Below are 24,355 nucleotides of genomic sequence, written 5' to 3'. Positions count from 1 at the left end.
ATAATAAAACAAGTTATTAAATGTAAAAAAAAAAATTCTGTATCCCATATTTCAAAGTTGCTAAGAAAGTAGATCTTAAAAGTTCTCACTACAAGAAGAAAAAAACTCTATTATGTGATGATAGATATTCACTAGACTTATTGTGGTGGTGATCATTTCACAATATATCCAAATATGAAATCATTATACTGTATACCTGAAATTAAAATAATGTTACATGTCTGGGGTGCCTGAGTGGTTCAGTCAGTTTAGCATCTGACTTCCTCGGCTCAGGTCATGATGTCCTGGTTCATGGGTTGCAGCCCTCCGTCCGGCTCTGTGCTGACAGCTCAGAGCCTGGGGCCTGCTTCTGATTCTGTGTCTCCCTCTCTCTCCGCCCCTCCCCCACTCGTGCTCTGTCTCTCTCTCTCTCTCTCTCTCTCTCTCTCTCTCTCAAAAAAAAAAGAAAGGAATGTTATATGTCAATTATAGCTCAAGAAAAATTTTAAGAAAAGTGCCACCCCTTTTAGACTAAGAAGTGACGGAAAAGAATTAGTGAAAAATTAAGGATCCTACAGAAATAAAAGTGAAACATACGCCAACCCCCAACGCCCACCACAACTTATTATCATAAAATAAACTGCACAGAAGGGCAGAACTGGGAATAAAAAGTTCTGAAATCAGGAACCCTGATCACAAAATGAACAGAAATAGAAAAAAGGAGACCACATCCATACAGAACTACTATAAAATATCAGACATTTGCTAATGAAAGTGTTTGGTTTTTGTTTTTGTTTTTTTTGCCTGATAAAGTCTCCCCCAAAAAGTCCACAATGAGACTGAAAAAAACAGAAAATGAAATCAATCCAACCTGAATTAAATACCCTCAAACAAATGTTTGTAAATACGGGGGTGGGGCAGGGAGTTAACTCAGAAATTCAAAAAAACTGCTGTAGAAATGGGGTGGGAAAAGGAAGAAATAAAAGATGCATAAACCTCAGAAAAGAAGATGGGGGAGGGGGGAGACAAAACTGTATCATGAATGAAAAGTAGATTACAAGGTACCCTTAGGAGAACAGATGCCAATAAAAACCTAATGAAGGGCAATGAGGAAAAGCAATACAGGAAAGAAGTAAAAAGGGTCAGAGAGAAAGTGGTTGAAAAAGATGACACAAAGCAGGTTGAACATTACTACTAGTGTCCTGAAGAAATGAAAACAGAACAGAAAATGAAAATGAGAACTGAATTAGTATTTAAAACTATAATTCAGGGGTGCCTGGGTGGCTCAGTCGGTTGGGCGACCGACTTCGGCTCAGGGCACGATCTCACAGTTTGTGAGTTCGAGCTCCGCGACAGGCTCTGTGCTGACAGCTCAGGGCCTGGAGCCTACTTCGGATTCTGTGTCTCCCCCCTCTCTCTAACCCTCCCCTGCTCACGCTCTGTGTCTCTCTTTCTCTCAATAATAAATAAACATAAAAAATTTTTAGAACTATAATTCAAAGATTTTCCTGAATAAAAAAAGACATGCGTATACATGTTAAAGGAGAAAACTGCCAGAATGAGCAATTCCTAGATCATTGTACAATTAGAAAGATTAAAAAGCAAAAAAGCAACACAAAACAAAAAGAGCCTCCAAGTAAAACATGAATTAAAAAGCCAAAAAAATTAGAATGGCATCAGATTTCTCAAAAGCAACACACAAAGCAAGGCAACAGTAAAACAGCATTTTCAAGAAATTTAGTCCATACTTTGTTTCTTAAGGATATTACATCCAGCCAAGCTGTTCAAGTTTCAAAGCCACAGAAGAAGAGTTTGGAACGTGCCAGAACTCATGGAACTTTATGCACATGTGCCCTTCCCAAGGAACCCATAAAGGATGAGCTTCATACAATCTTAAGGTGACCGGGAAAACTTTATAAGATGCCTGTAGCAGTCCTTTTGTTAAGTCCAACAAAAAACTAAGACTAAAGGGTAGAATTGAGACTAAACTGTCATATTAACAAATGAACAGGCCCGTTTTGTTAAAAGAAAAAAAATTAAATTCATTTTAAAACAAAACTCCATTACAGGCTGTATTCACGAGACACACTTGAAACAATGATTCAAAAGGGCTACAAATAAAAGTGGACCAACATGTACCAAGCAAATGGCAATAATAGTTAGGAGGCAGAGTTTTCATTTTTGATGTCAAAGTAGACTAAGTCCAAAAGGATGAAACAAAACAAAGGATACTGTAAGTAAAGTTAAAATGATACAAGAAGGTGTAACAGTTATGTATAGGCATCAAATAATACAGCTTCCACCTTATATAAGATAAAAGCTCTAAGAGTTGTAGGAGTGCCTGGGTGGCTCAGTGGGTTACATGTCCAACTCCTGATTTCAGCTCAGGTCATCTCATGGTCGTGAGACAGAGCCCTGCATCGGACTCCCCCTGAGTGTGGAGCGTGCTTCTCTCCCTCCCTCTATTCTCTCTATTCTCTCCCTCCCTCCCTCTCTCTCTCTCTCTCACCCTCCTCTGCTTATGTTCTCTAAAATAAATCAATAAACATTAAAAAAAAAACTTTATGATTTCCAAGGAGAAATACTGAGAAACACACTAATAACAGAAGAATTTAACATATCACTCAGTATGAGACAGGTGAAGTAGAAAAATAAACGTAGTAAGGTCAATCCTTAGGCTATATATCAAACATTATACCCTGATAATGGAGCATATACTTTAACTCAGTGCATATGGAACTGTAACAAACATTAGTTATAGAATGCACAAAGAAAACATTAGTAAGTTCCATAGCAGATTTGTTACAATGTAACAAAACTAGTAAAATTAAAAAATGAAATTTAAAGAAACTTTCTTTGTAGAAATTTAAGAATAGAACTCTTAAGTGAAAGAGGAAATACAAATTACTGATTTTATGAAAATAATTAGAATGAAAACCCTACATATCAGAATCTACGGAACCATTTAACACAGAGGTAAGACAGAAATTCATAGCCTAGATATTTATATAATAAAAGTAAAAGAATAAAAGCAAACTCTCTACTTAAAAAGGAACCAAGAAAGGCACAAGGATGAAAATAATAAGGCAGAGAGGAGAAAAACTATAGATCAGATTAATAAATCATAATCCTGGTTCTTTGATAAAACAAAAACAAAACAAAACAAAAACAAAAAGAGGGGCGCCTGGGTGGCTCAATCGGTTAAGCGTCTGACTTTGGCTCAGGTCATGATCTTGCTGTTCGTGGGTTCGAGCCCCGCATCAGGCTCTATGCTGACAGCTCAGAGCCTGGAGCTTACTTCGGATTCTGTGTCTCCCTCTCTCTCTGCCCCTCCCTCGCTTACGCACTTGCGATTGCTCTCTCTCTCTCTCTCTCTCTCAAAAATAAACATTAAAAAAAAAAAAAAAAGAAAGCCACGTAAGTACTTTAATCAAGATTTACAAAAACAAAGCACAAATATAAAAAATAAGAAGTGACAAGGGAAGACAACCATCGATACAGAGAAACCAGAAATAAATTATAAGAGTCTACCTTGTATCCATTCATGCAAATAATTTGAAAACTGAGAGGAAGCGGGTAATTTCTTAGGTTGCAGAAACACTCCAGATTAAAGGTGGCTAACCAGACATAATAACTAAATGTAATGCCTGACCCCAGACTGAATCTTATATTCGTTTAAAAAAAAAAAAAAAGGCTACAAAGGACATTATATCAAGTGACAAAATTAAATACAGATGGTACATCAGATAAAAAATAAATTTATAAAGTCAATAATTGTACTGTGATCATAGAAGAAAATATCTCTCATCAATCTCAAGAAATAAACTGAAGTATTTAGGGGTAAAGAGTCATGATGTAAGTAATTGACCCTAAATTAGTTTGGGGGAAAAAACTGCATGTATGCATGCGCGCGCGCACACACACAGAGGGAATGAAAAAATAAAGCAAATAGGGTAAAATGTTAACAACAGGTGAATCTGAGTGAAGGGATTTTTTTTTTAATTATTTCAGCAAATTTTGTCACATATGAAATTGTTCTCAAATAAAAAGGTTTTTTAGTTACATTACAAAATTAGAATTATGGTACTGACCCCAAGCCTATTAATAAAAAAATTTAACTTCTAAAAGAAAATTTGAAGTGCCTGGGTGGCTCAGTAGGTTAAGCGCCTGACTTTGGCTCAGGTCATGATCTCACAGTTCATGAGTTTGAGCCCCAAGTCGGGCTCTGTGCTGACAGCTCAGAGCCTGGAGCCTGCTTCGGATTCTGTGTCTCCCTCTCTCTGTCCCACCCCCACTTGCTCGCACGCACGCACGCTTTCTCTCTCTCCCAAAAATGAATAAATGTTAAAAAAAAAAAGTTTTTAAGGAAAATTCATTCTTTAAGATGTTTAGTTCTCTGGAACTTCAGGGAATAAATGAAAAGAGCTTACCCATGAATGGGAACACACAAAAGCCTTTCCAGATTAGAAAGAATAATTCTTACAGTCTCTGGTGTTCTAGAAGAGCCAAACTCTGTCACCAAGAGTGATTTGGTAATATCTGAAAGAGAATGTTTTAAATAATCACTAGAGTTTAATAAGAATTCTGATAAAAAATGTGATACTTATAATTTAGAACAAAATAGGACATTTTTATCCCTCTTCCTGGTTGTATCAAATTTCTAAGCCTTGAAGTATTTAAAATTCTGATAAATTTATTATCCTCAAAGTGGTTGTTTTATAATCATCAAGAGAATCTGCTTCTTACCTCATCCCCCAAAAGTGTAGAATATAACCAATTTGCTTGCATGCATGGTATCTTTCGTGGGAAACAAGCAAATACCTTAAATATTTAAAAAGTAAAACTTGGGGAAATTTAAATATAGATTTGAAATAAAACGAAAGTTAAGTGGTGGCTGACCTCCATTTACTAACTTGACAGCTGATCCAACGCTTTCTGTGCCCTCTTTGACACAACATGACTGAAGCTCATGACACACGCAACCCTCGTGTACCCTACGCGTCATCTCCTCCCACCAGTGGAGACGGACGCTTACCAGCTTGTTCCGAATGTGTTTACTGTTGTTTCCTCTAATACCACATAAGCTAATTAAAAACTATATTACTTTGATTCTAAGATGCACTTTTTTCACGTTAACATCTTGAAAAATCAGGACGCATCTTCCAATCTTTGGGGTCTTCGAGTTCAATAAACTAAACTGAACTAAAAGTGAACTAAATGAACTAAAAATCTGCTCTCAAATTAAGTGTCTGAGGAGAAAGATTACGCAGGTGGAGGGGGATTCTGAAGCGTCTAAGTTCTTGCTGCACCTGAAAGAACCGCAGGTGCACGCTGGGAAGTGCTGGACACGGTTTATGGAAAAAAGGGGACGCTCCCGCCTCAATGAGCCGTCACATAAAAGACAAAACGCCGGGGGCGCCTGGGTGGCGCAGTCGGTTAAGCGTCCGACTTCAGCCAGGTCACGATCTCGCGGCCCGTGAGTTCGAGCCCCGCGTCAGGCTCTGGGCTGATGGCTCAGAGCCTGGAGCCTGTTTCCGATTCTGTGTCTCCCTCTCTCTCTGCCCCTCCCCCGTTCATGCTCTGTCTCTCTCTGTCCCAAGAATAAATAAACGTTGAAAAAAAAAAAAAAAAAAAAAAAGACAAAACGCCAATCATCAAGGTCGTGAAAAATGTGTATGTGTCATGTCATTTTTAATGATTCCCAACTGTAACAGACTTTTATTCTCCCACATTTATGGTCTGACAACTGGCCCCAGTGGCATCAGATCAGAGGAATTTAACAAAGAATTTGAGATGCAGTGGCTGAAACAATGAGCCGTGAACTCCATGGCGGTGGGGAGCCCTTCTTATTTATCTTCCTATCCCAGCACTTAGCAAGCTGCTGGGGCTGAGGGGGTGTTTCTGGACTATACTTGAGATCCTTGCTCCTACTACCACATTCAAAACTGCAGTGGAAATTAAGAAGTACTAGGAAAGTATACACAATTTATGAATCTGTTAACAACTGAGTGAACTCTACATGTTAACTCAAAAAATTCAAAACACATGTATGTAATATCAATCACATCAAAAATCAGAGGATAAACCTACCTTCTTGTTGTGAAACCTGTAGTTTTTGACCATTACAAAAGGCTCCCTTTCCTTTCCTGCCTGTATACATCTTATCCTCCAGGCAACTGTATACAACTCCAAATTCCATCTGCAGAAGGAAAAAAGTTTCCTTTACCAAACCTGAGTGTTTTTCATCATCAAATGAGTACTTTTTCTAAGGCAGTGACAAAAAAAAAAAAAAAAAATCAGGTATGCTAAGAATGTGTTCAAATAACTACTGTGGGATACTTAATGCTAATTTCCAGCTTAAACAGAGGAAAGAGGTCATCAGACTTGAATCCTTGACTCTTGTCCCATCTATTTCTCAATTTAAGAGCACCCGCCTTGACCTCCTGCCCTCCTGCCTCAGATAAAGACAAGTATTTCCTACTTTCTACGGTGAGTACTTCCTTCCATATTATGATTCCTACCCTCTCTCAAGCTTCTCTGAAAAACTCTTTCATCAACTGATTCTTCTTCTCTCAGATTTCCATGCTGGTGTACTTTCACACTCAATTTCTACCTCCCTTGCACAACCTTCAAAATGTTATCTTCTCCTTTTCTCTTCACCGCTAAAGGGCAGTCTATACTTTGCTTCTCCTGTTCTTCTAGTAAGAAAAATTACAATTTGGCTTCTGCCCTAATCATGCACTCTCCTCAAACTTCTTGCAAAGAAATTACCCATGAACTCCTATTGACCAAATGCCTTCCCTGAAGAACTGCAGCCTGCTGACAATTATCCACACTTCTTCATTACTTAATCCAGCACCTCCAGGTTTCTGGCAGTACTCTTAGTCCTACTTCACTCACTAATCTATCTCGGGGTCAAGTTTTTTTAAGGACCTTGTTCTGTGTCCAACCCTTAAAAGTGATGTGGCTCAGGATTTGCTCATTCTTCCATTTCTTCCATTTCCCTTTTAGCTCTCTGTATTCTTGTAAGTTCATTCTTTCCAGTCTATAAATTCAACTACCACTTTTAACTTTGGCCTATGCCACTTATAACCCCATTATCAGAGGTAGGAAGCCAGGTTTGAGTTAGTCTTGCAGCAGCCTCAGCCCGAGGTCAAAAATCACTCATTACCTGATCACACCTCATTCCTTCCCCGTGTGTCTCCCTCTGCAAATTTTATCTTGAAAGTACTTCTTGATTTTGGCATTTCCTCAGCCATCCTCACTGCCCCATCTTAGTTCAGAATCACCCTTTGCACCCCTCTGGTATGATCTCTACATTGCTGGAATTATCTGTCACTCTGTACTTTAAAACCTCTATTGGTTTCCTACCGCCTTAAAACAAAACCCAAATGTTCTGGCACAGACAGGCCACAGTGCCTCACAACAAATTCACAACTAACTCACCTCATCGATTCTGCCCCTGCCACTTTCAGAGTTTCATTCACGATGAGCATCTTGTTCCCCACACACATCATGCTCTTCTCCAAGCTGTTCCGATTCAAATGCTTTCCTCCTTTTCTTATCTGGCAAACTCCTAAGTTGCTAAGACCAAACTCACATGACTGACTTCTAAGACCCCTTCTGTTACGAAGGCCTCCCCAAACCACTCTAGGCATAACTGGATATACCTTCTTCATGTTCTCACAGCCTTTTTTCATAGTCCCAGCACATATTTATCTGTTTACACATCTAACTTTTGCACGAAGTGTGAGCTAGTTCAGTGGCAGGGACAGCACACAGCCCAGGGCTGATTATATGCTCAAGGCTCCTTTAGCTTCTTTTGGATGTTCTCACTAATTAACACACCTTGTGCCTAAGATGCATTTTTATTTTCACAGATTTCTTGACTCTCTTGTATACATGCTGGTCAAATTTATTATCACAAGCTCCTTGAAGAAGATGTTAGTACACATCACTGTTTGATCAAATAGCCAAACAAGGAAACGTAATAGCTAGAGATTATATTCTACTGGGTTTTAGATGTAGCAAGTAATTGAGTTCCTGAACACACTCGGCATTTTCCAACCATGCTTTGGCCACTGCCGCTTTCTGGTCTTTCCAAGTCTCCCTTCACTGACGCCTAGTAAGGCATTCCTAGCTCCAATCCTACCACTTCTGTTAAGCATTTAGATCACAACACCTCTCACATCTGACTCTATCACAACAGATCATGGTGATTAAACACTGAATTGTATTTCAGTTACTTGCGAGGTTTTTTTCAATTCTTGCTTCTCAGAAGACATTAAATTTTTATTCTTACTGGAAAAGGTATCATGCCAACTTTAAGAGTTCTGTAGTGTATTTTGAAATAATGCAGCTATGTAAATTGAATGTAGAGACAAACCTAAATTTATTACAAAGACACATTTACTCTTACTCAGAAAATGAGAGCAAGGCATTTTACCAATCATACATTTAAACAGCATACCTTTTTATTTACAGTAAAGCCAATTGAAACAGCTACAAAAGGAAACCTTAAAAAAAAACACAAACACATATACATATTTATCAAGATAAGTATTACTTTCAATAAACATGTTCTTTCATAACATAATTGACTACATACTTTTTCATATAGTCTCATCCCTCCTCCCCCAGAACAGTGTGAGTAGTATGTAATCTTTGTGTAAATAGTGAGGGGAGAGGTGTATACATACATACATATACATACATACAGGATGCTTCTATAGGCATGAAACATCTCTGAAAGAATTCCCAAGAATGTGGCAACAGTGGCCACCTCCAGAAACTGGTCCTGAGAAACTGGGGTCCGAAGTGGAAAGGACACCTTGCACTGCCTGCCATTTTAGATCTCTGGAATGTCATATGTCATGAATATAGTAACTATATAAAATAATTTTTCCAAAAATAAAAACAAATTCAAAAAAATTTTAATTGACCACGGTTAAAAAAAGTCTTTTTTGGTCATTTCTCCCACAGAGGACCTATAAACATAGGTATTAAATTGTACAGAATAAACTGTTTCTTGTCTTTAACACCAAATTTGGAGCTTCACATCTGAGAAGTAAACTGTTAACCACAGTTATTGCTGTGGCTGCATGAGGGTTTTAAACACATAGGTTGTAATTTCTACTCCAGAATCAAGACGAAGAAAATATGAAAAAATGTGTTCAATTATTGAAAATAAAAAGTTTAAGAAATATTTGAGTTTTCACTGTAACAAAAATGGGATCGTAGCATATACCCTCTGTATTATAGTCTTCTATAGGTTATATCACAACATCTTTCCATGTTAACACTCCACATACAGATTTGAAATCTTAGCTTTACAGACTTTAACAATTCTGAATTAGTAAACATATGTATACCTACATGGCAACTTCAAATATAACATCTATGTAAGTCCACCAAACTAGACTACCCATTTTAACGGTCACTGGCAATACTCTCGGGCTCTCTTTCAGTGCTAATATACAGAGATGCAGACTTACTTTGTGCCAGGCACTACACTAAGTTCAAAGTACTACTCACTGAATCTCAAGAACAAACAGTTCTTTGAGGCAGGTACCATTAATATGCCCATTTTATACATTAAACAACAACAACGACTGAAACTTAGGAAGATTAAATAGTTTGCCCAAGGTCACAAAAGCCTATAAAAGAGCATATGGGGGCACCTGGGTGGCTTAGTCGGTTAAGCATCCAACTCTTGATTTCAGCACAGGTCATGATCTCACAGTTTGTGGGATGGAGCTCTGCATTGGGCTCCATGCTGTCAGCTTGAGATTCTCTCCTTCCTCTCTCTCTGCCCCACCCCCTGCTCATGCGTGTACATGCACACACTCTCTCAAAATAAATAAACTTAAAAAAAAGGCATCTGGATTCAAACCCAAGGCTGTTGATCATGCAACCCATGCTCAATAGTTTTCTCTCCTGGATTGAACCCATTCTATATAGACAACATTTTATATGACCCCCACCCCCCCATACTGATCCCACTAGCTCCTTAATCTCAAAGCAGCAATGTTACTTGCTTACATTTTATATGGCTCCAATAGTGAGAAAAAGAATGGTGAACAGGGCACTTCACTGCACAAGTCCATGACATGAATATTTTGTCACCTCTACCATATCTGATGAAAATTCTGCATAATACATTTCACTCTATAAATTATACAATTCTCTAAAGCATCGAGGTCTGTGAACAGAATATTCTAAAGGTCCATTCAGTTAGTACACAAACAGTAATTACAGTATTAACATTTTAAAAACATACCTATGGACAAAATTAGTTGTTCCATCAATAGGGTCAATGATCCATGTAGGGCTGTCGGTTAAGATACTTTTTTCCCCAGCTGCCACAGATTCCTCACCAATGAAACTAAAACCAAGAATGAAAAATTCAAAATCTTTATACTGCTTTCAACAATTTTCAAACTTTTACATTTCCTTAGATTCAGAGACTACTAGAATACATAACAAAAGTCCATGTACCACTTTTCTATTGTTGTTCCTTCTTCCTTCAGACCAGTAAAATGAGAAAACTTTATTTCTCCTGGAACAAGGTCGTGTGAAAAGCAAAATTCAAAATTCTCAGATGGAATACCAGGAAAAACAAAGGTACACACATGTGTACGCACACACATTTCTCGCAGATGAGGACTTATTAAGGAAATGTGGTTTTAAAAATAAATCCACAAATTCTCTTATGCTCTTCTAAGAGGAGAACCTAACCACCCCTCGCCCTGAGTGTGAATTTGAATTGAGTGACTCCCTTCTAACCAACGGAACAAAGCAGCAGTTATAATATGCAACTCTGAAGACTCATTCACCAAATGGTACTGTGGTTTCTGTCTTATTTATTTTCTCCCTCTCTCGCCTTCCCTCTCTTGCTCCAGGGCACAGGAGGCAGCCACCATGTTATAAGGTGCGTTATGGAGAGGCCCACATGGCAAGGAACTAAGGAAAGCTGCTAGTGGACAACCCATGAGGAACTGAAGTCACCAACAATCACATAAGGGAACTTATCCTTTGGCCCTAGGTGAGTCTTGAAATGCCTGCAGCCCTGACCGACAGTTTCACTCTAACTTTATGAGACCCTGACCAGAAGCATGCAGGCAAGCTACTCCCATATTACCGACTGTAGCAAACTCAGATAATAAATGCTTGTCTAGAGCCCCAAAGTTTTTAGGGTAATTAATGCAGCAATAGATAACATAGAGATCATTAAATAAGTCAATGAGAAAGCAAATTACCCACCAAAATTACTGTGTCTGCATGCCTTCCTTAAGCATGCTATGTAATAAATCCCAGGTGAATTTTGTAAATGGTGTCTGAGTTCATTGGCTTTTTTGTTGCTTTATTGATTATTTTATTTCCTTTATTCAATACTGAACTGTCCTATAATTATGGTTTTCTTTTATCCCTTTTTCACTTAGCTGTACAACCTTTTTTATTGAGAGGAAGTATATTTAGCCACAGCTTAAAACATTTTTTCTTCTCAATGGCTAAAATACCAGGAATAGTCAATGGCATGAACAAGAAGGAGAGAATGACAATGTTAAAACTTTAAAGTGGTGGGGCGTCTGGGTGACTCATTTGGTTAAGCGTCCAACTTTGGCTTGGGCCATGATCTCACAGTTCACGAGTTTGAGCCCTGTGTCGGGCTCTGTGCTGACAACTCAGAGCCTGGAGCCTGCTTCGGATTCTGTGTCTCCCTTGCTCTCTGCCCCTCCCCTGCTCACGCTCACTCGCGCACTCTCTTCCTCAAAAATAAAAAATTTTAAAGTGATGATGATGTTTCTACAATATGTCTGTGTGTAAGAGAGCCCTGATTTTGGTATTTTTCTCTCAAAATCGTTAGAGTCACCACCACTCTACAATGTAAAAAAGTTTGGGGCGCCTGGGTGGCGCAGTCGGTTAAGCGTCCGACTTCAGCCAGGTCACGATCTCGCGGTCTGTGAGTTCGAGCCCCGCGTCAGGCTCCGGGCTGATGGCTCAGAGCCTGGAGCCTGTTTCAGATTCTGTGTCTCCCTCTCTCTCTGCCCCTCCCCCGTTCATGCTCTGTCTCTCTCTGTCCCAAAAATAAATAAACGTTGAAAAAAAAAATTTTTTAAAAATAAAAAAGTTTGCAATATAGAGAATAAAACTCAACTTCTAAATCGTGCCTATGGCAGACATTTGTGACCTTAGCTTCCCAGCATCCAAACACTACTCCTACTATGTAGGAATCCAAATATCCCATTTGCTACTTCCTGGCAGCTTGAGTTTGGGCATACAACCTGAGTTCAGCAAGATGTTCCTTCCCAGGATTTGTAATCTTAAGATAATGAGGCAAAGACATCCAAAGCTATAGCAGAGTCAACAATGAGGCTACTGGTGGCATGTGAAGCAATGGCTCCTGTGGCATCTCAGCTCTGTCTTCCTTCCTGGTTTCTGCCTAAGCCCTGATCTCAGGGTTTCTGAGCCACTCACCACCCTCCAAATAAATTGCTTTGCAGCTTAAGTCAACTAAAGTCAATTTCTGTGTCTAGATTCAAAATTTTTGTCTAGTACATGGACTCTAACTACATTTTAATTTATCATGTGAGACTAAAATAAAAAATACCTGTGAGATGGAAACTTTTCCTTTATGGAAGAGAGAAGCATTTTTTCAATTTTTTGGTCAGTAGCTGTTACCAAATCAGCTGGAGAACTTTTGACCATGACATTCATTTCATTTTTTATAGCTTCACGAACCACCTGAAAAGATTTTTTTGATAAGCAAATAGAAAATGCATGTCATTTTAAATTAAACTAAAAGGTGAAATATAGAAATGGTTTAAAACATTCAATCTAGACTTAAACGATGTTCTTAAAAATGTCTTACCACAATGTACACAAAATAAACCTTTAGTGGTTAGGACCTAGGTAGAAAGTCATAAAATCATACATCCTATTTTAGATTCACAATCGTCATCACAAAAAGTTTAGTGACATAAAATCAGAGTATTGACTCCGTTTAAAATGTTTAGTAAAATGAAAACAAATGCAGATCAAGATACATGTTTTATTTCACACAATAACCACATGCTGTCCACATCCGACACACAATGGCTGACAAGATTTCTGTTCATACCTCTCCAGCCTGTCTTGCTAGGGTTACTGCATAGTCCATGCATTCCTGCCAAGGATCAGCCATCTTCTGAGCAGATTTAACAGGAGTCAGGACAAAGCAGTTAAAAATCCCTAGGTCTTAATTACAGAATAGTTAGTTCACAAAAACAACTCAGTTAGCAAAATACTTTCATTTTGGATTTGCCTTCCTCCGTATCTTAGTGTTCAATATTTCTCAAGATTCACTCAAGGTCCATCAAGAAATATTCTTAACCTCAATCTCTTCCATTGTAGAATCATTTACATAACAAAAAAATACTCCATAAAAGTGTTTCCTAAAGTGCCCACATCACATTAAAAAAAAAAAAAAAAAAAAAAAAAACAAAACAGGGGCACCTGGATGGCTCAGTCGGTTAGGTGTCCGACTTGGGCTCAGGTCTGATCTCATGGTTTGTGAGTTCGAGCCCCACATCGGGCTCTGTGCTGACGGCTGCTTTGGATTCTATGTCTCCCTCTCTCTCTGACCTTTCCCCACTCACTCTCTGTGTGTCTCTCTCTCAAAAAAAAAAAAAAAAAAAAAAGCACATTAAAAATAAAAAAAATAAAAAAAAAACAATCAGGGGAACCTGGGTGGCTCAGCTGGTTGGGGGGCTCAGTCAGTTGAGTGTCCTGATTTCAGCTCAGGTCTTGATACTAGGATCATGCAATTGAGGCCCATGTCAGGCTCTGCACTGAGCGTGGAGCCTGCTTAAGACTCTCTCTCTCCCTCTCTGTCTCTCCCTCTCTCTCTCTCTCTCTCTCCCTCCCTCCCTCCCCTCCTCCTTCCCTTTACTCCTCTCCCTTGCTCGAGCTCTCTCTAAAAATAAAACTTAAAAAGTAAATTAAAAAACAACATTGGTTTGGGGGATGGAGAAAGAAGCACGTTAAGTATTTTAAAAGATAGGTGCATGCTTGAGTGGAGAATGAAGTGAAAAAAGAACACTGGGAATACTGATATTAGAGAAGCTTTGAAAGGAAGGCACAGAAGGTACATGTACTAATGAACGTCAGGCAGTTTGGGGTTTTACATATGAGGTTTTTTAATGAGGTTGTAAAGATGAAGAACTTTAAGCTCAGAGATGATAATTTGTCCAAGGTTATATGGAACAGATGACACAGAAGTTGAACTCAATTCTGATTTTAAAGTCCTCTGATCTTTCTATCACAAAATCTGAGGGAAATAAAATTCTGGGACTAAAAAAATAATGAAGAAATTTATTTCCCAGAAAAAGCCAACATATTTTTGTCTTCTGTCTAGTTTTCTACTGACTTCTGAAAAGAATACCAAAATAACTCACCACTGGCTTGACCACACTCTAAAATCGGTACCTGGGACAGTGAAGCTTTTCAAGGGGTCAGACTCAGAAAAATGTGTCATCATTTACAAAGCAACTCCAATTGTATCACCTTTATAATTGAGAATAACTGACACAGAGTTTCACCTGAAAGACTACTCACAATTCCCTACCATGGCATTCACAGTGTAGGAAAGAGAAGAAAGGGCAAAGGGCATATACAGTGAGCGGTTTCTGCTTGTAGTCGCTTTTTCTTCCTAAGAACTTTTTTTAATATAAAAGGGAAGCCACTTTTTGAGTTACACAAGTAACTGCTTAGAGTGTCTCAAGAACTGTTTTCAAACTCCCCCCCCCCATTCTTACCCCTATTCCGCTCTTCCATGCTTAACAGATCTAGATGTTCTCACAATGCATCTGCTTCCTTGTCAGAAACTGCTCAAGCCACTCATATCTCTACCTTCTAACAGCATGGCTATAACTCCCACCAATCCTTTAATGCCCATTTCAAAAGCTACCCTTCCCTCTACGGATTCTCTATTCAGAATTCATTATTTAATCATTTGATAGCTACTTGCTGAATACCTATTATATGCTGTGTCATGGTGAGGAAAAACAGGCCCAGTTCATACTTACTCGCTAGCGGGTAGACATATTTTTTTAAGTCCATTTATTTATTTAAGGAGAGAGAGAGAGAGAGAGAGAGAGAGAGAGAGAGAGAGAGAGAGAGAAAGAGCGCACGAGCAGGGGAGAGGCAGAGAGAGAAAGAGAGAGAATCCCAAGCAGGCTCCGCAATGTCAGCACAGAACCTGATGTGAGGCTCAAACCCATGAACCAGGTGATCATGACCTAAGCCACCCAGGTGCCCTTAGGTGTTATTAAAACCAAAAACAAACAAACAAAACACCAGAAAAAAAAAAATAAAGGCTAAGGAGGAGAAATGCAATGAGAAGCATGGAACAGGAAAGCTTTAACCTGGCTTTCGGTATCAGATAAGGTTGCCCTGATGACTGATTAAACCAAGATCTAAAGGACAAATGAACAGGTATTAACTAACTGGACTAGACTATGGGATATAAGTGAAAAGTAACTAAAAGGCTTAAATGTGACAGCCCAGAGTTCAAAGAAAGGCAGGAGAAATGAGACTGGGGTGATAGTAGGGACCATCCCAATCAGAGCCTTAGACATAACATTTGATTTGAGAGCCCTGAAGAATCATTTCACCTTGGCTACTGATGATACCAGATTGGAGGGTGGAGGTTAGAGTGGAGAGTGGATGCTAGGCAGACTGGATTGGAGATTTAGAATTAGAATGCAGTAGTCCAGAGAAGACCTGACAGTTGGCTTGAACTTAGGAGAATGGAGGGAGAGGTATATAGAGAGAAGTTGAGATAATCAAGAGATATTTGCTTTGAGAGGTAAAGTTGGAGACATTTAGCAATAATTTGGATATAGGTTAGGAAGAAGAGGAAGAGTTCAATGATGCCCAGATTTTCCACTTTAACAACTGAATGGATAATAGCGACATCTTTTGAAACAGAGAATAACAGAAAAGAGTCAATTTGGGAATTTGGGTAGGAGGTAGGGAGATCAAAAGTTTAATTAGTAGAGGGGGAGAGACTTTATGAAACCAAAAGGAGACATCACTAGGCAGTTGAACGCATGGATCCTGAACTCATAGAAGAGGTGTGGCCTGCAGACATAAATACTATAGAAGTCACCTGAGTAGGCAACAACCGAGTCCTGAATCTCAATGACATTCCTTAGGAAGGAACATGCAGGGAGAAGCTGGGAAGATGCCTTGGCCTGGAAGAGCCCATAAAACTTGGTGCATCACACTTAGGGTACTCAGGAATATCTTCCATAGGTTTTGATTATTTGTGTTAAGTGCCTTATATTCCTAACCACTTTGAGCAGACTTCTCGACCGAAGAGGGCGTATTTTATTCACTTTCATTTTCCTAAAGACAAACACCTGAAACATTTTCAACTGTTTATGTGCTGGTCGCAGCCTTCCTGACAGTGGGAACACAGCCCCCTTCCTGTCACCAGTTCCCAGCAGCACGACTGCACAGGACAGGATCAGGGGGTTACACTGGGACTGCATGACCCTGGGAATATGCCAGGTCTCTGAGCTGCCTTGGAATCAGTAAAATTTAAAAGAACTTACTCGACATAAGCCGCCGCAAAGGTGCAGAGAGAGCCCGCGAGCGAAATCGCTACACGCTGTGGGGTCACTCCGCGGCGGGGGTTAAGGACAACACTGCAGAGATATAGCGGCCCCAGCTGCGGCCTCTGTCCCTGGGCGCCAATGCACGACTGACCGCGCCCACCCACTCCCGCCCGCGGAGGGCCGCCCCGCAGCACCCAGGCTCGAAGCTCCGGCCAAGACCGCCTGAGAGCCGGTATGGGGTAGAAGGAACGCAGGACGTACCTTAAGTTGGAAGAGGTCAGACTCTATCACTAGACTACCGGCAGGATCCGTGGCTGTGTTCTTCCTGTGAGTGAAAAATGTTCCGGACAGGAAGTCCCACCCCTACGGCCCCGCCCACATAGGCGTGACTCCGTCTGGGATAGATCCGCCCTGATTGCGGCGTTTGAGGCTCTAGCCCTGTCCTGACCGCTGGATCCAGAACTGCTTAGGCATTGGAGATTTGGCCTCTTTTTATTTTTTTGTTCTAACCTCCTTTCTGCAGCCTGTGCTGTCTTCAGGAATTCAGGAAAACTTGAGAAATTAGGTTTCTGGTTCTTCGTTGACAGTTATGATAATCTTGCCAACTACATAGCAACTAGTGTTGATTTGTAACCAAATGAAATTTTCCAGGCATTTGCAGAAAATGTCACCAGAGTCCTGTTTATACCTCCTTTAAATGAGCATGGTCTCACTGATTTGGCAAAGCTGCTAAAAATCAGTGTAAGCAACGTTAAGTCAGAAGATCAAATCTTACTTCTTATTCAAATAACACTTCAGGCTACCTACCTCAAATGAGCAGGAAGTCCAATCTTTTTCTAGGGGCCTCAGATGCTACTTCACAATTGTTCAAGTCAGTGTTGCTTCAGTGACTGTTTGTCTTCCAAACACCTAAAATTGGATAATCTTTTAGCGCACATATCTGGTTTTGGCAGTGCTGGAAACTGGTCCCCCACACAATCCAAAAGATTTTTGTCCAGTGCTCTGAGTAGTTCAGATGGCTGCAGAGACCTCAGTACCTGGTACATTGCTCTCGGCTTCCCCAAAGGAACAGTTTTGAAACCTACAGCCCTATCTGCAGCCATTTTTCCAAGTCCCAAATCATCTGGCTATTCCATGGTGGTTGGGGGTCAGGCAGGTTCCAGTATCAGCAACATAATAGGTCAGGACAAAATCTGCTTCTGATGTGCCTGCCAGGTCACCATTCCAGACTTCCCTAAATGCGAGTTCCCTCTTCAGGGTCTCTGATGTTCTTTCCTACCAGCTGACTTCCATCCATGAGAGTTCTAATTCTACTAAACCTCAAAATGGAAAAGAGGTGAGACTCAATGCCCCTGATACTTTCCCAGACACCTGACTATGGAGGGGGTTTGGGGAATGGCCTTTGCCCAGCCACAAGGTGCCAAGGTCACCCATGGGCAGGAGTAATAGTGCCCAATTACCCTATATTTGAAAAAAGAGGGACCAACTTGGTGATTCTTTTCCCAGAAATCTTGGGTATCTTGTTAACTCTACTTAAGTCTCTGGAGCTGACTTCTTTTAAATAGCAACTCCTGGGGCGCCTGGGTGGCGCAGTCGGTTAAGCGTCCGACTTCAGCCAGGTCACGATCTCGCGGTCCGTGAGTTCGAGCCCCGCGTCAGGCTCTGGGCTGATGGCTCAGAGCCTGGAGCCTGTTTCCGATTCTGTGTCTCCCTCTCTCTCTGCCCCTCCCCCGTTCATGCTCTGTCTCTCTCTGTCCCAAAAATAAAAATAAACGTTGAAAAAAAAAAAAATAAATAGCAACTCCTTTTACTAGGGGGAAAAATCAGATTCCACATACCAAGACTTTATTAGTTAATTATTTAATGGACTTTGATTTTAAAATGATAAAGATTTACATACAGTGTACAGGTCCTCAGGGATGCAGTCTCCAGGATCTCTAACAAGCTTTTGTGTTTTGACATAACAGGTCGGAATTGCAGATAGAATATTTGTTCTTGGAACAATGTATCATAGAATCACCCCCTCCTGAGGGTTGGAAAGAAACTTTATAAAAAAAGCATCTTACCCCTCTATCTCTGGATCTTTTTGTCTAACCAATCAAGCCTATATAAAATGGTATGAATCCAAGCAATCAGACAGCATGCTCTATGCCCTCATTTTTAAAAAAAAAAGGTAACTTGAATAACTTCATCCCCATCCATATTAGATAAATTTTACCATGTAAAAATCTGTCTTCCAGGATACATCTGTAAGAGAAAATATATTCCAAATTCCATCCGTGTACATTCAGCTGCTTTTAAGGTTAAAGATCATTCAAGTATGTACAGAGTAATAACAATAGAGTCTACTATGGGCTAAGCATTGTTCTGAGGACCTTTGACTAATATTAACTCACTTAACCTTCACAACAATATCATTGTAGTGTCATTATCCCTGCACATGAATTTAGGCCTAGAGAGATTAAGTAACTTGACCAATGTCACCGAACTGGTGACAGAACTGGAACTGCAGACCCAGGCATTGTCTGGTTCCACAGTATATGATCTTGACATTTATAGATACTGCTCATTAATTAATTCAATGTTTAATGAGAACTCTATTCAAGGCATTCAGGTAAACATGGTAGGGAATTCAAAGAATAACATTTGTCCCTGCTCTCAAGAAGCTCTTATTTTTGTTTTTGCCTTAACAGCATCTATGAGTGGTTAATTCCCACCAACCTGAATCTTCTTCACATCACCCCATCACCTTGCCTATGATGTTAGGTCCTAGAGTTTTAGGCCAGAACCACAGACTTAAGGAATTGAGCAAGATCTTACACCTCATTTGAATATGTTCATTTTACAGATTTGAAAAATGAAATGCAGAGAAGTGTCTTATTCGAGGTCACAATGCAATGATAAAGATTAATGACAAAGTGTAACTAGAAAGGCAATTTCTTGTCTCCCAATCAGTAACGTGTGTGCATGAAAATGTATGTAAGTTAAATTTATATAAGCTTAATTATAAACTTCCTGAGCAGAGATTTCTGTTTAAAGGGGTCAATAGTAAAATATTCCATGTAGGCAATTATCATTTTATAAGGTGAATAAATAACCATCTATCACTATGCCACACCAGGTCTTTTATAAATCTTGGTATTCATATACTGGGTTTGGTGAAATTAGAAAAAAAGAATTTTGGTTGTCCTATTAGCTGCCAAACTAAATAAAATTTCCCTAATACTATGGGTATGACAGTGAATATCACAGAGGAAAATGTTCAAAGTTTTAGGCTCCATACAGAGGTACCAGATTAACATGTCAAACCAACAGCTATCTCAGGGTCAAAGTTTAAACCAGGATAAAAAAGCAGCAGCTAACACTGAACATGTACCATGTGCTGGTACTACTCTAAGTACATACGATCTCATTTAATTCTGTGAAATAAAATTTCTGAACATGAGAGATCCCATTTTGAAGCTCCATTTTCCTTTCTAACTAGTGAATTCGTGAACTGGGTCCAAAGTGGCAACTGTTTTATAGGTAGTTGCTAAAAAGAACTGGCATTAGGACCATAAAACTGTTGGTTTGAACTTCATGAAGACAGAATAGTTAACTAAAACATAGTAAGATTAGTTGCATTTGATAGCACCAATAAAAGTCAGAATAATCGAAAGCAGCTCAACTGGTGGGGACCAATTAAGTTTTGGGTTTTTTTCTCTTTATCAAAATCACAGAAGCAACCCAATTCTTTCTCAGAATAAACTCTTGCTTTGCCCACATGAGTGGGACAGTTTTCTGGTTGCTAACAGAATCTGTGTTCTCTGAATTGCAACTGCGAGACTCCAAAGACCTTTATTTTTTCTTAGTTTTGCCTCCTTTTCTTAGTTGACAATTCTCACAAAATTCGACAGAGTTCACATTACCACCTCCATTTTTTTAGGTGAGGATACTGGACTGTAGAAAGATTAACTTGCCTACTCCAGGGCTAGGAAATGTGAGGAGCAGGATTACAGAAATATTTCTCAATATGATGCCTGCATGATCTTTGGAGAGGAGTACAAATGAACTAGATACTAAAAACTGCCACTGAAAATTGAGAAGTGTTATAAAACAAGCACACTATTCATTTGGGGCCTAGTCTGTACTTCAGCCCTTTATTTGAATAAGCATGCAGGAAATGTGCTAGACATGGGGAGTATCAAAATCAGCACTGCTTACACTATCATGTTGTTTATGTATTATGTTTGTAATTCTCATGTTCAAGAATTTATAGCAAAACAGAATATGACAGGAATATAAACAGCTGTAAAACAAGACAAGTTGGCTAAATATGAAATATAAACAATTGTGAGGAAAATTTAGAGAAAATCTCACTTACAGGTTGCTAAGTGGGATTAGCAGAAGCTTCATGGAGAGGGTGACATTGGAGCCGGGTCTGTAGGAATAGTCAAAATCGAGGTAAAGAGGAGGTAGGCCTCCTTGTAAGTTGTAGGAATAGCATGAACACAGGCATATTCATGAGATACCAAGTCATCCGGTTTGAATGGAGCAAGGTTGTGTATAAGAAGTGGGAGTGGAGATAAAACTGGAAAGAGAGAGTGAAGTCAGGGAGTATAATAAACACCTCACTAAGAAATACAAACTTTATTCAAAAGGCAAAGAAGCTTGTAGCAGGGAAGATACATGATCAAAGTTAGATTTTAAAATTAACCTGATAGTGATTGGAAAGTGGACAGAAGGACCAAAAGCGAGTTAAAGGTTTAGGGAAGCAACAACATAGGGCAGAACAAAAGTGATATTACTGGGAATGAAGAGAATGGTGAAAAGGTATTATAGGAAACTTTTTGTAGGAAATAATTTGACTAAAAAGGAAAGAATGAAGGAAGAAAGGAGAAGAGGAAGAGATGACCCTGTGTTTCAGGGTGAATGGTAATGTCTTGAGTGGGAGATGTGCAAGACCAGATAAGTACAGTTATGACAGCAGAGGTGCTACATTTAAGACCTACTGATTCTGATGAGCCAATGAGAGACCCAGATAGGAATTTATATATTCATTCACTGTGTGAGCATTTACTGTCTGCCTATTCTATGGAGATCCCTTCCATAAATACTTGGGATATAGCACAATCACTACAGAAGGAATATTTTCTTATTGCCCTTCCCCGTTTAAGAGACAATAAAGTGTCCTATTCAAATCCAGTTCTCTAAAACATTTCCAAACATGTTTGAAAAATGGGCACCTTCCTCTGAATTTCTGTACATTAATGGTCTGTAGTGAACTGAAAACAGGCATCATTTTTTGATATTCTTTGAATCTCCCACAGTACCTCATTCAGAGTGGGAATTCAGTAATGCAGTTTGGCCAGGGGATTTCCTTTTCCTTTTATCTTCTATGATAAGAATACATCTTTTCTTAGCCTTGTAAAGCAGAAAGATCAGTAACATTTCACATCCAGAATACATGGCCACTATAAAAGGAGCCACAGAAGCTAAGTCGGCCTTGGACTGTGAAAAAGAATTGAATAATGGCAGAGCTAAGAAACTGGTATCCCACTTTCAATAGCAACAATTTTACAAACAAGAACAGGCAGCACAAAAATTTTAACAAAGTTGTACCCAAATAACAAACCCAAAGCAGGAACTAAGACATCCCATGAAAGCTCCTCTAGGTTATTTCTAGAAACATTCTGAACGTCAAATAAATCCCTACAAACATTAAAATAAAACTCAGGTCTAATTATTCCCTCCAGGAAGTTTGCTTTTTCAGGTATGCTACACTTGAGGACTATTCCAACTGATGTTGGAATGATGAAAAGGAGTATGAATACAATTTTAGAAACAGCAACATGAAATGTACTTGATGTAATCCTAATAGCCTACTATATATATAAGAATTGGCAAGTATCATCAGGGCCAAAAATGTTGAAGTTGTCAAAATGGCAAAAAATGAGATCTCCATCTAGAAGCAGAACAAAGAAATAGACCCCACTCCTCCTGGGCATGTGTAGGTCATTACAAATCCAAACCCTATGTTGTGCCTCTTATAATACCAAATTCTGTGTCCAAAGAAATCCATAAAATGGCCTAAGAAAAAAATTGTGTAATTGCCCCAATTTGCCAAGAATTACTGGCAAAGGAGTCTTTCATACTGTTTGAAACATCTGCAATTCAATATTGCAACCAAAAGCACGTTGGTAGAATAAGCACTAGGGTATTTCAATCAATACGCATTAATGCCTTGAAGACCATCTTTGCTTTGTTTAGGCACTTTGACTTTAACATTACCTCTTGAATGAGTCTTTCTTGCCTACCTTCAGAATCCCATAGTTGAATGTTCAAATTTGTGTCTCCATCTTCACCTGTCATAAGGTTTTTGTCACAGTCACCACTTGAAGCAGTTTAAGATCATCTAATTGCAAAAAGAGATGGCTGGAGTCTGGCCACTTAGCTCCTAACTTGATCTTCTGATGACCATTTCTTCATTCTTTGTGAAAAATAGTTTTTCAGTCTTTGCTCTATTCAGAACACTGAGAAATGACTTCCTTGCCTCTCCCAGAGTCATAAACCACAAAAGCAGGACGAAGGCAGGGAAATAACAAGTTTGCTAATCATTCTGAAAGTTTAAATAAATCACATATGCAGCAAAACCGTTTTTAAAAAAAGCTACAGAACATTCAAGTGATAGAACTTAGGTAACAATTGTTTTGCTGGATCAAAGTCCAGTAGGAGCATGACTATCAAGCTTTTCAAAATACAAAGGTATCTAGTGAGGGGCGCCTGGGTGGCTCAGTTGGTTAAGTGTATGACTTCAGCTCAGGTCATGATCTCACGGTTTGTGGGTTTAAGCCCCACATTGGGCTCCTTGCTGACAGCTCAGAACCTGGAGCCTGCTTCAGATTGTCTCCCTCTCTCTGCCCCTCCCCTGCTTATGCTGTTTCTCAAAAATGAATAAACATTAAAAAAAATGTAAAGGTAAAAACTAACAAACAAACAAAAAAAAACAAAGGTATCTAGTGAGTAACACAACCTGTTGAACTTGTAGTTATGAAAATGTAAAAGCCACAGCTTTAACAGATTGGATTTATCAAGCCAAAATCTAATCTCTTTCCTCCAGGCTTACTCAACTAAAAACCCCAAAAAGAAAGCTTGAGAAGGCCGTCTGATTTCAGGGTAGTTTAGAAATGAGAAGCTAGAGAGACTTTCTCTCTTCCCCACAGTCTTGTTCTCTTTAGGGGACTACTCATACTGGAACCCCTGGTCCCTAGAGTCTGAGGATGCTGGTACCTGTGTCTCTTCCAGACTGGTCTGCTCCACTACCTGGGACCTGACCTAACTTACCACCAGTATCACTATTGACACAAGTCCCTCCATGCTGCTTTGTCTCTTCTCTAATCAAGGATAGGACCTCTTCATTTTCCCCCTCAATCTCTGCCAGCCTTACTTACCCTTTTCTCAGCACTCATTGCTATTTTTCCTGGTATATTTAGCTTTAGTTCAATTTATGAGGCATGTGTTGATCACTTACTATGTGTAAGTAATTATAACAGATGCTAAGGTATTTAGTCTGTGTTAAAACTTTCTGGTATTTGGGAATATATTTAAGAATTATTTCTACTTCTGGTCCTGTAGTTTCTGATAAAAGGGCCACTGGAACATAGCTATATTTACTGTCTGCTTACTCATTTGGCACCTGCTATAGAGTTTTGTATTATAGTTATAAGAATGTATATATCTCATCATATTCACCGCCACAATTATAATCAAATTCTTGTTTGTTAAAGTAGTTATTT

At 39.3% G+C, this 24,355-nt stretch overlaps 2 protein-coding genes across 7 annotated transcripts in view; both read right to left on the bottom strand.

Annotated features, from left to right (window-relative positions):
• Positions 1-18,117, bottom strand: part of IMPA1 (inositol monophosphatase 1) — a 36,811-nt gene extending 18,694 nt beyond the window's left edge. Inside the window, exons 1-8 of one of the 6 annotated variants that reach the window (XM_045454751.1) lie at positions 17,388-18,117; positions 16,842-16,905; positions 13,100-13,215; positions 12,590-12,723; positions 10,259-10,363; positions 8,450-8,495; positions 6,070-6,178; positions 4,410-4,518 (exon numbers count right to left, since the gene is read on the bottom strand). In XM_045454751.1, coding sequence (XP_045310707.1) covers positions 4,410-4,518; positions 6,070-6,178; positions 8,450-8,495; positions 10,259-10,363; positions 12,590-12,723; positions 13,100-13,162 — 566 coding nt within the window. In that variant the 5' untranslated portion in view covers positions 13,163-13,215; positions 16,842-16,905; positions 17,388-18,117. Of the gene's footprint in view, positions 1-4,409; positions 4,519-6,069; positions 6,179-8,449; positions 8,496-10,258; positions 10,364-12,589; positions 12,724-13,099; positions 13,216-16,841 lie in introns of all 6 variants that reach the window. The other 5 variants (XM_045454748.1, XM_045454752.1, XM_045454749.1 and 2 more) reach the window with 5 other exon arrangements.
• Positions 18,118-21,435: 3,318 nt separating this feature from the next.
• SLC10A5 (solute carrier family 10 member 5) lies at positions 21,436-24,028 on the bottom strand. The gene is given in 10 exon segments (XM_045455837.1): positions 21,436-22,111; positions 22,114-22,239; positions 22,242-22,294; positions 22,296-22,426; positions 22,429-22,596; positions 22,598-22,754; positions 22,756-22,930; positions 22,933-23,013; positions 23,016-23,169; positions 24,011-24,028. Coding segments are annotated over 10 exon segments (1,281 nt in total). The 3' UTR covers positions 21,436-21,893.
• Positions 24,029-24,355: the final 327 nt, after the last annotated feature.

Source organism: Leopardus geoffroyi, chromosome C3, assembly GCF_018350155.1.
Source record: "Leopardus geoffroyi isolate Oge1 chromosome C3, O.geoffroyi_Oge1_pat1.0, whole genome shotgun sequence".
Lineage (NCBI taxonomy): Eukaryota > Metazoa > Chordata > Mammalia > Carnivora > Felidae > Leopardus > Leopardus geoffroyi.
Note: the sequence above shows the minus strand (reverse complement) of the source record. Positions and strands in the feature narration are given on the sequence as shown.